General features: G+C 42.7%; 1 protein-coding gene across 1 annotated transcript in view; it reads right to left on the bottom strand.

Annotated features, from left to right (window-relative positions):
• LOC6504327 (neuronal acetylcholine receptor subunit alpha-7) overlaps window positions 1–15,856 on the bottom strand; it is a 577,668-nt gene that overhangs the window by 399,591 nt on the left and 162,221 nt on the right. The window contains exon 3 of the mRNA XM_032455973.2: window positions 5,133–5,177. Within this exon, the coding sequence (XP_032311864.2) occupies window positions 5,133–5,177 (45 nt within the window). The remainder of the gene's footprint in view (window positions 1–5,132; window positions 5,178–15,856) is intronic.

Below are 15,856 nucleotides of genomic sequence, written 5' to 3'. Positions count from 1 at the left end.
ATTTGGACAACATCGATATGTGTTCTGCGTGGATAAGTCGCTGGGAAAGACCTGGCCAAGAACCTTCAACCCATCATTTGGCGAACTGACGAAAGCCAGCTTCTGACTGTTAATTATGGCCTAGCACCCTCACCATTCCTTGCCGTTCTAGTTTTCAAGCAATTAACCTGGTCATCGGTATCAATGAGCATCCATCAGCAGCATGTGCTTTCAGCAACGATGCCTATGTGGATGACATCCCGACTGGAGGCAACACCATTGAGGATTTGGTGGCATTAACGGAGGATTGAATTCAACTGTTGGGTAAAACTCACATTAAAACTCACATTAAGCTGCGGAAGTGGAGCTCAAACTTCATTGTCCCTTGTGGAAGGCGACCGATGCTATGACCCCTGCCAACTTAACAACAGGTCTGCAAAGCACTCTACAATAAAAATACTTGGAATTCATTGGAAATCTGGTTTGGATAAATTGTATGTCAATTTTCTTCCCACCACACGAGAATTGCAGTCAGAATTATAATGAATTTTCGACCCACTCGGCCTTATCGCTCCAGCTACTGTCGTGCTAAAATTACTCTTTCAGAAGAGCTTGACGGTTGCGCCTTATTGGGAAAAGCCACTTTCCAAAGCGCTAATTGAAGGATGGGGAACACTTATGGACCAGTGGCCAATGATATCGAGCTGCCGTGTTCCTCGAAAAATTTGTCCTTTCTGGTCAACCGATTGGGTTCATCCTGGGCGTCATCCAACGCAACAGACCCCTATGGTTGGCCAACCCTCAACTTGAGTGCCACCTGGAGTGCCTTAAAACTCAAAACATCTGTTTCTGAAAACACCGAGGAACGACCTACAAAGCCCACAACTCTACATAGCTTTCCGCATAAAAGTATGGAGGAGTTGCTAATCTGGAAGATTTCATCGAATAGCTTTCGAATAGCTATCAATTGTAACAAACTGTTTTGCAACTTTCGGCTCGAACCAATTGACGGGGCTAGCACACAGAGGTTATGGGATTATTTTAAACAATCTTGGTTGTTTACAAATTTACAAGTTATGAACGTGAGTGTCACCGGAGTTGACTCCTCCGCCGGATCCTCGCCGACCAGCATTCCTGGAGCCTGGATCAGGAGTTTTCTGACTGGACCGTGGTTACCTTGATTGGTTTCTAGAAGGGCTTGGGTTTCCGAAATGGTCACCCTTCGCCTTGGAGGATCACATTTGGTCGTTGCTTTCAGGAAGCGATAAGACCTTCGCCAGCTTGGTGGTCTCTATACTCTGTGAGGGTACGAATAGAATTTCACTACGAAACATACAGTGGCGGCGCTAGCCTCGTTGGCGCTCGGGGCGAAAGACGCATCGCGTTTTTTAAAACTTAACTTTTCTTGCCTTCGCCTCTGCAAAAGCAGTGATGATATCATTATAATCCACTGATGTAGCTATGCCAAAACTTTTTTGCTTTTTTTTTTTTTGCTAAAATTTTTTGCACCAATTGCACCAATTTTGTCGCCCCTTAGTCTTGGCGCTCGGGGCGACTGCCCCTTTCGCCCCCCCCCTCGCGCCGCCACTGGAAACATAAACAAAGAAGATCAATTCTAATAATGTAAACAAACTTTAATAGATAGTTAGTATTCGATGAACATTAGTCGAATAAAATAAGTCGATAACAGATCGCTGTTACATCCCTTTAAAGCTGTTAAGGCGAACTATCTGGCAACTACGTATTCTGACAACCGAATTTCCGCTCAATCCAATTATTCTTTTGCGATCAAAACTCACAAGTGAACAGTTCGCATAATGCAGTTGAATAATGCCATGTCACCAAACGGGAATATTGTTTTAGTACCCAATACGGTGGGACTTGGAGTAGCAGCAGAACATTGGCCGTGAATGTGCATAGCCGTTCGCATCTGCACGTGTGTTTGTGGTTGTGGCGGAAATACCTCCAGGTGAGCCGACCGATATGTCGCCCATTAGGATAATAATAAAAGTGTTCTAGGTAGTGTGCAAAACCAAACAATCGTTTGTGTAGCGCCCAACAAAAGCCTACGGCAAGCAACGTATCCCGTTTCGACCCAGAGGTCTTCGGCAGAGCCATCGCATGTATTATCGGCCAGGCGTCCAGGAGAAGCTTTCCTCGATCAGCCACTAAACGTTCGCGAAACCGGACCAGACTCTAGCCACGATAAGCGAGGTCTGTGGCGGCAACGTGTGCGTGATTGGGTTGCAGTGGATCAGGAGCGATGCTAGAACCTGGCCAACCAGGAGCGTGGAGATGAACCTCATGTTCATATAATCCGACCTCGACCATGTGATGCGCTAGCTCGGCGATCGCTGCGGCAACCATCTCGTCCATAGTGACGACAAAACAACAGCAACAACAACCAGGAGAGAAGCGCGACAGAATTAGTGTATTCTTAAGTAGAATTTAATTCTTTTTTTTCTTTTGTTGGATCGTTTTATTATATTGGATCGAACCAAGACTCATCCTCTTTTCCTGTAGAGCATTGATAAATTGTTGGCAACATGTATATCAAAAAAAAATAATTGAATTTACATTTAACCCGTTCACTAAAACATCCACCGCTCTTGTCTACAGGCCTGCGGACTTCGAGGGATAGTTGTGTCAGTAAATATTTCGATTTAAACATGTAACAATGTCGCTATAGGAAAGCGTATGAATATTTTTCCCATATAAAATTGATTGGTTAGACTTTGTTCTACCTATATATATAAATATTATATTTCTTTATTGAAAACATTTTGTATTACATTCCAATATATTAGTTATTTGACAATCAAGCTGTATTAAGACCATTTATTGTGTGGCGGTGATGCTGATTAGGAAGTAACCGACCCCCTTGCCTCTTCTCTGAGCTAGGCCGTTCCCGTAGGCAGAGTATGCAACCAGTCGATATCCACTTCACCGTGTTCGTCACAACTCCAATACCAGAACACCTGCCGTGACCGGAAAATAAACCAACCCGACTCGTTTTACCTTGGTCTTCGCGTAACTGAAAGCACCCGGATACTTTTACACTCGATTCTTTATACTCGCGGTGGACTGCCGTACTTAGCCACGGGTCACAAATCGATTTAAATCTCGTACTTGAGACTATCGAAATTACCCACGGAGAGTTCTTCAGCCTATTACTATTAATTCATCCACGGAAACATTCTTGCTTGAATGTTGGACTCTGGAGCAACACTTCTAGCTTCCCTAGTAGACCTAGGTCTTGAATCACTACAGTGGTCTTTCCTAAATAGCGCCAGATGCGACAGTTAATCTTCCTTGATCTCTCTTTCCACCTTTAATCTTTGTTGCTTTGGTTCCTGTCGTTAATCTTCCTATCTAGAAATCACGCAACACTTCCGTTTTCGAGTTCCCTTTCCTACCCCGTTGACCCTTGTTGGCCTTGGGCTATTGCTATTGCTATGCGGGGCACCGGAACCCTTCCAGCGATCGCCAAGATTTCGTCTCATAAGTCACGTCCATCGCAAGGAGATTCCAAAGGAGTACCAACGGATTGAGAAGGGTGGCCAACTTGCCACCAAGACCCAACTTAGTCGCTTCACACCGTTCATCAATCAGAAAAGAGTAATGAAAGCGTGTGTCCGAATTGAACGAGCCGCCGTCATCTACAATATAAAGCATCCTATATTGATGCATTCACCGATTCACATTTACATACTGCCGTGGACTTTCAACGTTCTTCGGTAACAATACTATACTAGGTCTTTGGGGCTAGAAATATTATTCGGAAAACTGTATTGCGGTGCAAGCCTTGTTTTCTATTGTGAAAGGCTACTAATACGGAGATCATGGGACAGCTCCCAGCTCCCCGGGTCCAACCGACTAGATGCTTCATGCACACGGGAATTGAGTACGCTGGCCCCATATCAATAAAGGAATTAAAGTGACAAACTCCAAGGATAGGAAAAGCCTAGATCGCTATTTTTGTCTGCCTATCCACAAAGGCACTCCACATCGAGGTGGTTAGCGATCTGAAAACGAAAGCATTCTTTTACTCCGTCAATGGAACTACATATCAAGAAGGCAAATCCATCATAGAAGACATATCTAATTCTGAACGCCTAATGCTGGACCAAACCAACGACCTGGACTTAGATAATTTCTTTTGCAACGAAACAATCAATAATCATTTTATCCTTTAATCTGAGCCGCACTTTGGAGGAATATGGGAAACTGGATTACGAGCAATTAAACTATATATGCGACGCATAATAGGATCTACAGCTTTAACTTTTTAAGAGCTAACTAGGATGCTTATACAGATTGAGGCGATTCTCAATTTTCGCCCACTCTGTACACTGGAAATCAGCAGTTGGATCCACTTACTCCGGCTCATTTTTTGACTGGAACGCCCTATACAGCACTCCACGAACCAAGTATGTTGGATGCCCCATTAAATCTTCCAAGAACCAATTACAAGCCATAATACAAGAGTTTTCAAGAAGCCGAATCTACCCCCATCCAAATGGATTCATCTATAAGTAGAGAGGCTACACCCTAGCACTGATGCAAAGGTTCGAATTGTGACCATCAGGACTGCCCATGGACTTTTTAAGCGGCCCATCAAAAAGATAACTGTCCTGCCTATTTGCTCAACAGTAGCTCAGGGAGGGGCGGTATGTTTGGTGTCGAGACACCCTTTATTAAAGCTTACATTTTCTCAAAATCTTTTGATATAATATCTTATGTATTTGAAGCCCACCTCTTATCAGTTCATAGATCGGTAAACCTTAAACAAAACGCATATTTGTGATATTTGAGATTTCCTTTGTCATGTTACGGTATTCATAATCACGCCAGTTGGGCGTTATCTTATTTTAAGCTTTTCTTATTCTAAGCTTTTTTCTATGCTTAGCCACGTATTTTTAAATCAGTTATATTTTTGTGATCAACGCAAGCGCAGCGCATCGGGAATATAAAGTATAATTAATTTTCGATTAACCCAAAAAATCAACCAATAAATACAGATTTAACTTATGGCGGTCTAATTTATAATCAATGTGCTTTTCGAACACTTAATGCACCCTTCTTATTAATAGAGTATATCGTATATAATCTTACAATGATAATTTTTTTTTAAATACAACCAAAATACTTACTAATTTCAGCCAAATATTTGTGATAAGTAGTTGATTTTTTTCATCCTAGAAAGATAAAACGAATGTGTAAATATGAATACAATTAATACTCAGCACTACTTTAATCAAAATAGATTTTATCTAGTCTCTTAGTTTTCAAGTTATCGCCTTTAAACTTTGCCCTTTTCTTTTGCACATGGTACATAAGTCAGTAGTAGTTTATATAACTGACCGGTCAGAAATGTCATTACTTTAGTATTTTTATACCCTTGCAGAGGGTATTATAATTTTGGTCAAAAGTGTGCAACGCAGTGAAGGAGACATCTCCGACCCTATAAAGTATATATATTCTTGATCAGGATCACCTCCTGAGTCGATATGAGCATGTCCGTCTGTCCGTCTGTCTGTTTCTACGCAAACTAGTTGATCCCCAACCGATGAGACGAATGAGTAGTGGACTGTAGAGTAATATGTTCTTGTCAGTTTCGCTGTCTAATTGGTACTAAAGAAAATTTACATTTGTGGAACTTAAAGATATGTGTGTGTGTGCATACATGTTGTGGATTCTAAAGCTAGTAGGTATAGAAAATATAAAGATGACAATATGGGATAACTTATAAACTATGTATCGATAGTCCATTCCTAAACACTAGTCTCTCAGTTTTAAAGCTATCGAGTTGAAACTTTGCACACATCCTTCTTTCCTTTGCGGCAGTATATAAGTCGGAACGGCCAGGATCGGTTGACTGTATCCTATAGCTGCCATATAACTGATTGATCGGAAATGCCATAACTTTGGTGTTTTTTAAGTTAGAGGGTTGGGACTTTCCACACATGTTAAATTGGACCAAAATATCTTATGTACAAAATTTCATAGGGATCGACCGACTATATCCTATAGCTGTCATAGAACGATCGAAATTGGCATAACTTTGTTTTTTTTTAAGTTAGAAAGATGGGATTTGGTACAGATTCTATTTTGGGAAAAACAATCTGATTTGTCGAATTTCATAAGGATCCGCTGACTATATCCTATAGCTGCAAGAATCGGACGGACCAATGATGTAAATAACTTTTTTGTTCTGTACGGGTCATTAAATTATTTTGACCATATTTTTTAAGAAAACCCAGCACACCCATTGCCCTCTTACCCATGGCAGATATATGGTAGGTAAATTTAAGTCTCAAATCTAATAGGACACCTAGATCGTTAACCAGAGTTAATCGTTCCTAGGCATTCCCATAGAGAAGTCCTGGTGAGGACTAGAACGGTAAAAGGACATGAGTGTACATTTCGATCCATTAAGCTTTAGGTTATTTGCTAAACACCAATTTATCCAAAGTTATCCGAAGTTTATCCAAATCGGTTTGAAGTCTAGACTGGACGCTAGGGAATTTATACTGAATGCATAGCTTCACGCCATCAGTGTACATAAGTACAAGTGAATTAGTTAAGGCAAGGGGCAAGTCGTTAATAAACAGAGTAAAAAGTAGGGTCCAAGATGGCTTCCTTGGGGCACCCCAGATGTGGCGCGGACTGAACGCGAGGTAACATCTTTAAAAAAGACACGTTGGGCTCTCCCAGATAAGTAAATCGAAATCCAGATAAGAAGATCAGTTGGGAATCCCAAAAGACTGAGTTTACTTATAAGAAGCGAATGGTTAACAGAGTCAAATGCTTTACATAGCCAGTGTAAATGCCAGTGTAAGTCAGTGTAAATGACGTCTGTTTGTAAGTAATTCCGGAACCAATCAGTGACAAAAGATTTTAGCTCCAATAATTTGGTAGTGGAGGAGCGGCTCTTCGTGAAGTCATGCTGACACGGAGATATTTTTGCCTACATATGTAGGTGTTGCAAATGTGGAGTAATAAGATTTTCTCATTTTTATGCAGCGTAAAAAAAAATGTAAGATTCCTTCCACATAAGGGGAAAGATCGAAACCCGGGCAATAAATTCAAGAATTTGAGGAGCGGTGTGCACAGTGCCTCGGCGCAATGCTTCAGAACATAGCCTAGTACTCCATTAGGGCCTGGAGAGTAAACCTCTTATCAAAGGATTGAAAAAAATATTAGGTTGCCTGATTGGTTATTATACGTGTAAGGCTGAGCTGTAATGATGCTAGGTGAATACGTTGTTTGAAAAAACTGTTCTCCGCATCGGCGAATATAACTCCTATAACATTTTGCGTTATACACGATAAAATTACTGAGATACTAAGTATCTTGAAAAACTAACGAAAAATATATTCAAAGTGTAATAACATTTTTGTAAGGCAATGTATAAAGATATAAATCTTCAGATGCCAGTAGATCAGACCAATCAAATTCAAAAATTAACTTATTTAGTTTTATAAAGTCAGCCTTGCGGAAGAAACGAACTTTATGAGATTTAAGTGTGGACTTAAGGTCAATTAAGCTATTATTTTCGATTAAAACCTCAAGAGTGGGATGATATGGGATATGCCCTCAGGATTAGAAAGGGGCAAAGCCGGAAAGGAGGTTAAGATTTCCGGCTTTTTTTTTATTAAAGCTTGGTTTTATTTATTGTATCTTCTCTTTATGAGTCTAACAATAAGGTTGCAAATTTTAAAATAAGACATTATCTAACAGTTTAATTTTAACTGAATAGAGACTACATGGTCCTAATAATTAGATGGCCGCTGGATTAGAAGGTCGTTGCGGCGAAGACGAGAACTGCTCTCGCGAGATGATTTGGATGTACTGATAGCCAGTTGTAGTACTTTGTTTTTTTTTTTTTTTTTTTTTGGATTGCGCCATGGAGAGAGAGCGCTCCTTTTTCCTCAATGGTTTTCGAGATGCGCGTGGCAATGGTCATCTCGAGGTCTTTCCCTACCGTATCCAAGAGACATATGGGTCTGTATCCTGATGGGTCGTCAGTCGGCTTGTTCCCTTTCGGCAGAAAAATAAGATTTTGAATCTTCCAATTTTTTGGAAAAGTGCCTCGCTGGAGGCACTTGTTGAAGGTCTCTGCGAAGACCTCCGGTTTTTCCTCCATTGCCTGTTTTAGGGCGGCGTTTGGGATTCCGTCGGGCCCTGGAGTCTTCCTAGTGCCGATCTTTTTCGCGTAGCTTCTGACCTCCTCTACCGAAACTGGAGTGAAGGGCTCCGCCTCCGCGGCAATTAGAATTTCCCGCTTGGGCGGATGCTTTGGGAACAGCGATTCTACGATTTTCCTTAGTAGTATGGGGCATGTTGGCCTAAGGTATTCCTGCCCTTTCATTTTTTTCATAACTACTTTGTAGGCGGTCCCCCATGGGTCCACCTGTGCCTCGTCGCAGATCCTCCTAAAACATTCTCGCTTGCTGGCTTTTATTGGCAGTTTCAGGGCCTTTTTGGGTGCCTTCAATTCCTCCATTTTAGTGATCCGATCCTCTGCCACCCTTGCTCTTTGGTATCGCCTCCTTGCTCGCAGGCAGGCAGTTCTGAGTCGCTGGATGTCCTGGTTCCACCAGTATACCGAAGCTCTTCTTCTGCACCGTGTCCTCGTAGGCATGGCGCAGTCGCAGGCAGCTGCTAAAGACCTCGATAGGTCGTTTGCTGACTCCTCTGGAGATGATGGTTGGGTCCAGTCGTGCGTCTGGAGAGCTACCGAGAACGCTTCTCGATCCAGGGACTTGTCCTTCCATTTCGGTCCTGTCACCTTGGGAATCCATTTCCTACTTACCCCTCCAAGGGTAAAGTGTATGGCTTGGTGGTCGCTGAAAGTAAAATAGTCGCTGACTTCCCAGTCGCACTTTGTTATTAGAGCGCTGCTTATGAATGTTATGTAGATAATCGACCCACGCCCTGCTTTATTGAAGGTCCACTTTTGGACTTGATTGGCAAGGACCACGTCCAGGGTCGCGAAGTGTTCCAAGAGGCTGATGCCCCTTTCGTTGGCTACTCTGCTTCCCCACTCCGGAGACCAAGCATTGAAGTCTCCCCCAATGACCACTGGCGATCTGCCTCTTGCGTCCTAAACTAGGCTCCTCAGCATCCTTTGGAAGCGCGAAATGTCCCATCTCGGCGGGGCGTAGCAGCTATAAAAGGTAACACCCTTTATGCTGGCTCGGACGAAGCCTTCGCAGGATGTCCTAGTGTCCTGAGGGGCCGTCTCCGTCGACCATAGGGCCGCTCCCTTGCAGCTGCTTGAAAGCCATCCGTTTCCTGGGATGATCCTGTACGGCTCCGAGATGAGGACGACCTGTGTTCCGCCGTCAATGACCGCCTGCCTTAGCAGCGAGTGTGCTGCCTCCTAGTGGTTGAGGTTTATTTGCGTGCATTTCATTTTTTCTTCGTATCTAAGAGGGCGCTCCTAAATATCGGGCACTTCCCACTTCCAGCCACGTGTCCTTCGTCCTTCCCAGCGCTGGTGCAGAACGCGCATTTGGGTTCCTCCGCGCAATTTTTGGCCATATGCCCGTCCTTGCCGCATCTCCGGCACATGCGTGAGCGATCGATAGCGCTCTGGCATTGTTTCGCCATGTGCCCGAACTTCAGACACCTATAACATTTTATGACTCGGGTCCTTTCCCTGAGTCTACATCTCACCCAGCCTACCTTCACCCAAACTATATCTAGGACTTTCCTAGCGCTCCCCGCAGGCATCCTGATTATGGCTGTCTGCGTTTGCCCGAATGACTTCCTTAAAAGGATGTCCGTCTCTGGCAATCCTGGCGTATCTACCAGCTTCCCGATCGCTTCTGCAACCTCTTCCCTAGTGGTGATCTCGTCCAGATCTCTGCACTCGATCTCTATCTTGTGCGACAGAGAGCGCACTTCAACCTCGTCTCCGATCGATTCCGTAACCAGTGCTCTGTACCCCGCGGTGTCCTCTCCAGATTTTTTCAGTTGGAGAAGGAGTTCTCCTTTCTGGGTCCTTCTTATCCTTGTGACGGCCTCTCCCAGCTCCTGCAGCTTTTTGTCCTGCTTCACCCGTCGCAGGACGGGTCATCACGGCCAAGGGCGAGCGCGTCCGGCTTCGGCTTCTCCTTGGGCGCTGGGTTAGGTCTCCGTTGGTTCTTGCCCTTTTTCGGGCCTACCAGCCTCCACTTGGGGGCGTCCTTCGTCTTCTGGGTACCAGGATCGGGTTCCGTAGGCTGCCCTGGTTGTCCTGTTCCGGCCCTCGTTTGCGTAGCCGCATGCGAAGGCTCCCTCCTGCTCCTTTTGGTGCTCGGGGGATTGGGTCCAACTCCCTTCCTCCTGGGTTCCGCCACCGGTCGAAATAAGGGGGACGTCTGGGGTTTTCGGCGCCTCTTTGCCTCCTTGTTCGTCCTTCTGGGCAACCAGTCGCTCGAAGAGAGTACGGATGCTCTCTATAACGTCCCTCATCGGCTGGTGGATGGACCCCCTTTTTCCATCCTCCAGCATCTCCACCAGCAGCGTGATCTCCTTCCCGAGGTCCTCCAGCGATGCTTTACCCATCTCCTGGGTTCCGCTCCTGTATTGGTCCTGTATTGCTGTTTCTTCTCTGACGAGTGATATATGAAGGTCCCTGTGAACGTTTACATTCTAAACGTACCACGGTGCCCCGGTGATGGTTCTGAGAATTTTTGATTGAGTTCTTTGCATTATATCCACCCTGCTGTTACTGGCATTCCCCCACAACAGAGAGTCATACATCCAGGTTGATTTCAAAACGGTGTTGTATAGAAGTACCTTATAGTCCAGGCAAAGGGGCGAGCGGCTATTGATAAGCCAGTGGAGGCTGCTGGCTTTGGGCTTTGTGGCTGCGCGTAGTAAGACGTCCATCGAGGTGTATGCTTCATTTTCTATCGGAACCACTGTGTTGTTTAGAGTAAGTGGAGGGCAGTCTTGCTGGTAAGTGTGAACGTTACGTTGCATTTTTGTTCGTTAACTTTGATTCTCCAGTCGGATAGCCATTTCTCCACTGCCACCAGGTGTTTAGCAAGTTGCGCCGTTGCTTGCTTGGGGCATCTCGATCGGCTTAGGATCGCTGTGTCATCAGCAAAAGTTAATGATTCGTTGGTTAAGTTGATTAGTAAAAGTCTACTACGATAAGAGGGGAGGTAAATATTTGCATCCCAATTAAGTCCCCTAAGAGCAAAAGTAAGGAAGTTTTTTTGTACAAATTCAATGTGATCTTGGTGTACTCCGTATTGAAGACTCTAGACACACGATCCATACTGAAGAATCAGACGGACCAATGATGTGTATGACGTTTTAGTTTTGTACGGGTCATTAAATTCTTTTGACTATCTTTTAATAAAACCAAGCGCACCAACCAAATTTAACCGAATTTTAGTTTCAATCGAATGAGTTAATCGTTCTAAGTCATTCCCATAGAGAAAATACATAGGCTGGTGAGGATTAGATCGATAAAATGACATAAGTTTACATTTCGATCTATTAATCTTTAGGTTATATTATTAGGCTAAACACCAAGGCTGGGCGCTAGTGAATTTATATTGAAGAAAAAGCTTAACGTCATCAGCGTACATAAGTTCAAGTAAATTAGTTTAGGCAAGGGGCAAGTCGTCAATAAACAGTGGAAAGAGTAGGGGTCCAATATGGCTTCCTTGGGGCACCCCAGATGTGGCGCGGACTGAACGCGAGGTAAAATTGTTAAAGAAGACACATTGTGTTCTCCCCGATAAGTAGCTCGAAGTCCAGGCAATCTAATCGTATTCCTAAATATTATAAGTATAAAAAGTATGAAATATTAAAATATATAATACAATTTTTTCATAATAATGAATACTCCCATTTTTTTAGGGTAGCATGCCTGAAAAGTTACAAAAATCAAAAATGTTTGCTGGCTTTAAAACAAAGTCGAACGCACACACATGAAACCGTGTGTGTGAATGTGTGAGAACGCATACATATAAAGATCGGTTTAACCGCGGAAGAACCTTCTTGCTGATGCGCCTCTCTGCGACTGAACAACCAAAAAAGTTCAATGAGATTATGAGCGTAAAAATGAGCGTAAGAATGAGAGTAAGATTCTCTCTGGGGCCTCCGGGGGCCTGTCGCAAGAAATTTTTGCGTCCATTTTCGTTGTGTGAAATGAGAAGTCTATATGTTGTATGGTTAGTGACTGAAGTCAGTGTAAATGGCGTCTGTTTGTAAGCCACTCCGGAACCTATCCGTGATAAAAGATGTTAGCTTCATTAAGTTGGTAGTGGTGGAGCGGCGCCTTATGAAGCCATACTGGCACGGAGTTATTATTAAACTATATTATTATTGGTGTTGCAAATGTGGAGTGATACATTTTTATTCCCTTGCAGAGGGTATTATAATTTTGGTCAAAAGTGTGCAACGCAGTGAAGGAGACATCTCCGACCCTATAAAGTACATATATTCTTGATCAGAATCACCTCCTGAGTCGATATGAGCATCTCCGTCTGTCCGTCTGTCTGTCTGTCCGTCTGTCCGTCTGTCTGTCTGTCGGTTTCTACGCAAACTAGTCTCTCAGTTTTGGAGCTATCGAGTTAAAACTTTGCACACATCCTTTTTTCCTTGCAGGTAGTATATAAGTGGGAACGGCCGGGATCGGTCGACTATATCCTATAGCTGCCATATAAATGATTGATCGGAAATGCCATAACTTTGGTGTTTTTTAAGTTAGAAAGATGGGACTTGGTACAGATTCCATTTTGGGCAAAATAATCTTATTTGACAAATTTCATAGGGATCGGACAACTATATCCAATAGCCGCCATATAACTGAACGATCAGAAATGGCACAACTGCAAGGGTATATCAACTTCGGCTCCGCCCGAAGTTAGATTTCCTTTCTTGTTTAAAAAACATTTGAATTGCTGACAATTTAGAGATACATTTATAATTTGCAGCGTCCAATTTTTTTTTTTTTTTTTCGAGCAGAATAATGAAAAATTCCTTCCATATAAGAGGAAAGATCGAAGATACTAGTGATATGTTAAAGAGTTTAAGGAGCGGTTTGCACAGAGCCTCGGCGCAGTTCTTCAGAACATAGCCTGTTACTCCACCTCCTTAAGAAGATCCGATCCGGGCTTGACCTTAAGAAGATCCCATAACACACCACTTTGATCGAAAGATGGGCAAAATATAAGATTGGCGGAAAGGATATTATAAGTGTAAGGCTGAGCTGAACTGCTGCTGGGTGAGTACGTAGTTTGAAAAAAACTGTGCAAAGAGATCGGCCATTGCCTGATCAGTGTTCGCATAAGAGTTCTAAGCAGTGGAGGAAAAGAAACATGTTTACGCTTAGTGTTTATAAAGTTATAAAACTGCTTCGGATCCTGAGTAAACTGAATCCTGCAGCGGCGAACATAACTCCTATAACATTCTGCGTTATGCACGGTGAAATTGGACCGAGCTACTAAGTATCTTGAATAACTAACTGTACAGCCAGATAATCTGTGTTTATTTAAAAGTCTACTCATACTATTCTTTAAATTTATAAGGTGCCTTGTATACCAAGGTGGATTCGTTGAAGCGGACGGATAATTCCACGGCACACAAGCGTCAAAAAATGAGTTTAAGGTGAAATACAATTTTTGTAATACGATGTTTATATCCTCCCATGCCAGTAAATCAGACCAATCAAATTCCGAGATTAACTTATTTAATTTAATAAAATCAGCCTTACGGAAGAAACGAACTTTATGAAATTTAAGTGTAGACTTAAGGTCAATTAAGGAGTTGTTTTCGATTGAAAGCTCAAGAGTGGGATGATATGGATCCTCAGGGTCAGAAACGGGCAAAGTTTTGGAAAGAGTAATTCCATCAGGATCAGAAACGAAACATAAGTCCAACAGCCGACCTAAAGAATTTGTAACGTGGTTAATTTGCCCGAGTGACATGTCAAACATGCCCGCAGGGAAGTCGTGGTGGGAGTTAAGCTGTAAAGACGGTGAATTTTCAACATTTGACCACATAAGTTCTGGGATATTAAAGTCACCCAGAGCTATGAGCTGGTCACCATCAGACAGACGATCAAAAACCAAACGAATAGCGGACAAATGTTGCCAGTACGTTGGCGGTTCAGATGAAGGAGGTATGTAAGAACAGGTAAAATACAAGAATTGGCCGGACAAAATGATTTTAATGCAAAGAAATTCAATGACACCAAACTCGTGATTCTATCTCTTCGCGAAGCGAAGTTGAGTCTACAGAAATTAACACTCCTCCTCCCCTTCGCAGAGTTCTATCACATCTTAAAGTGGTGTTCCTACTTGGAAAAACTTCGGAACTTAAGATCTCCGGCCTAAACCAAGTTTCTGTAAAGACTATAATGTGAGGTGCAAAGGAAGAACTATCAGAATACAGTTTGGGAAGTTTACTACGTAACCCTCTAGTATTCTGATAGGTTAGTGTTATTGAAGACTTTAGTTTTTTCAAACTGAGGAAGATGAAGTGGAAGGTTGGTCAGTGGCCGTAACATGTGGGAGTTTTACACCCATAGGTTTGGTACTTTTTTGTTCAGAAATGAACGAAAAACAAGAAAATGTTCTCTGGCCAAAAACTGGTGGAACAAATCGTCTTCAACATCTGCAAGGGTATATGAATATTTAAATTTAGTAATATCCACACCTTTATGTCGGCTTTAGTTTAGGCTTTGATGTGAGCCTAGATATCAATCTCAAAAGTATCAGGGGCAAGCCGGGAAACAAAAATGTGTTTCGATGGTGGGATCACCTGCAAGGGTTTTGGTGCCGCCGTAACTAATACTGCGACATCAGTTCGTACCGGAGTTCCGGGCGGTTGATTACCCTGTTTGGTGACTGTTAAGGGGGTTTGTATTTTTGGGTCTGGGATCACTTGAGTCAATGCCACGGAGGACATATCAGACAATTGCTAATGTATTTTGAGATATTCGAAAGCCAAATTTTTCTCAGGTCCCGCCCTTGTGGTGGCCAGAGATATAAGCGGCTGCATAAGATTATTCGCCACAAGTACATCACTAAAAGAGGATTTCTTACGCTTTGGAGACTCAATTTAGTAGTTGAAGACTACTAAACTTTGTTTCGAGCGCACAGAGTTGGTCATTTATTTTACGAAAACCGCTAATCAACTCCTTGAATCCACTTTTAGTTTATCTCATGAACGATCGCATTCGTCCTGACCAGACCTACGTGAAACACCATCCGAAACTGAGGCCGTGAACCCGGCACACTTAGCGTGTAAAACGTTTTCACATAGCCAGCTGTGAATGGTAGGCTGGAAAGAGGAGATTCTCTTATTATAAGACTTCAACGCACAGACAAGTTTAAATTCCATATTTATTAAAAATGAAATAATTGATTTAATATTTATGCTTATATTATTGACGTACCTTAAACCACTAAACCAAGGAATCAAAAAAGGGAGATTAAAGAAAGTGATGTGTGTGAGTTAGTAAACAGCAAATAAAAGTGACAAGAATCTCTATTGAGCGAGAATAGAAGCAACAGAATAGAAGCTTGGAAGAAAATTAATCAAATTATTATTTTTTTATATTTGGAGGTATATATCACTGCACACGCAAAGCAATACAGATCTATAAAATAAAATATTTTGTTAAACTTAAATAAAAACAATAAAGGAAAGCTAAAACCGGGCGGAGCCGAAGTTTATATATCCTTGCAGTTGAGTCGCAGTCCGCTAGGTTGCGACACGCATCTTATATTATTGGATATATAGAGGACCGCATATAGTCGGCCGATCCTTATAAAATTTGGCATATCGAATTATTTTGCCCAAAGAGGAATCCATTGAGACTCCCATCCTTCCAACTTGAAAAACGACGAAGCTATGACAT

The sequence above is a fragment of the Drosophila ananassae genome, chromosome XL (genome assembly GCF_017639315.1).
Source record: "Drosophila ananassae strain 14024-0371.13 chromosome XL, ASM1763931v2, whole genome shotgun sequence".
NCBI lineage: Eukaryota > Metazoa > Arthropoda > Insecta > Diptera > Drosophilidae > Drosophila > Drosophila ananassae.
The sequence above is the reverse complement of the archived record's forward strand: the minus strand, read 5'-3'. Positions and strand labels throughout refer to the sequence as shown.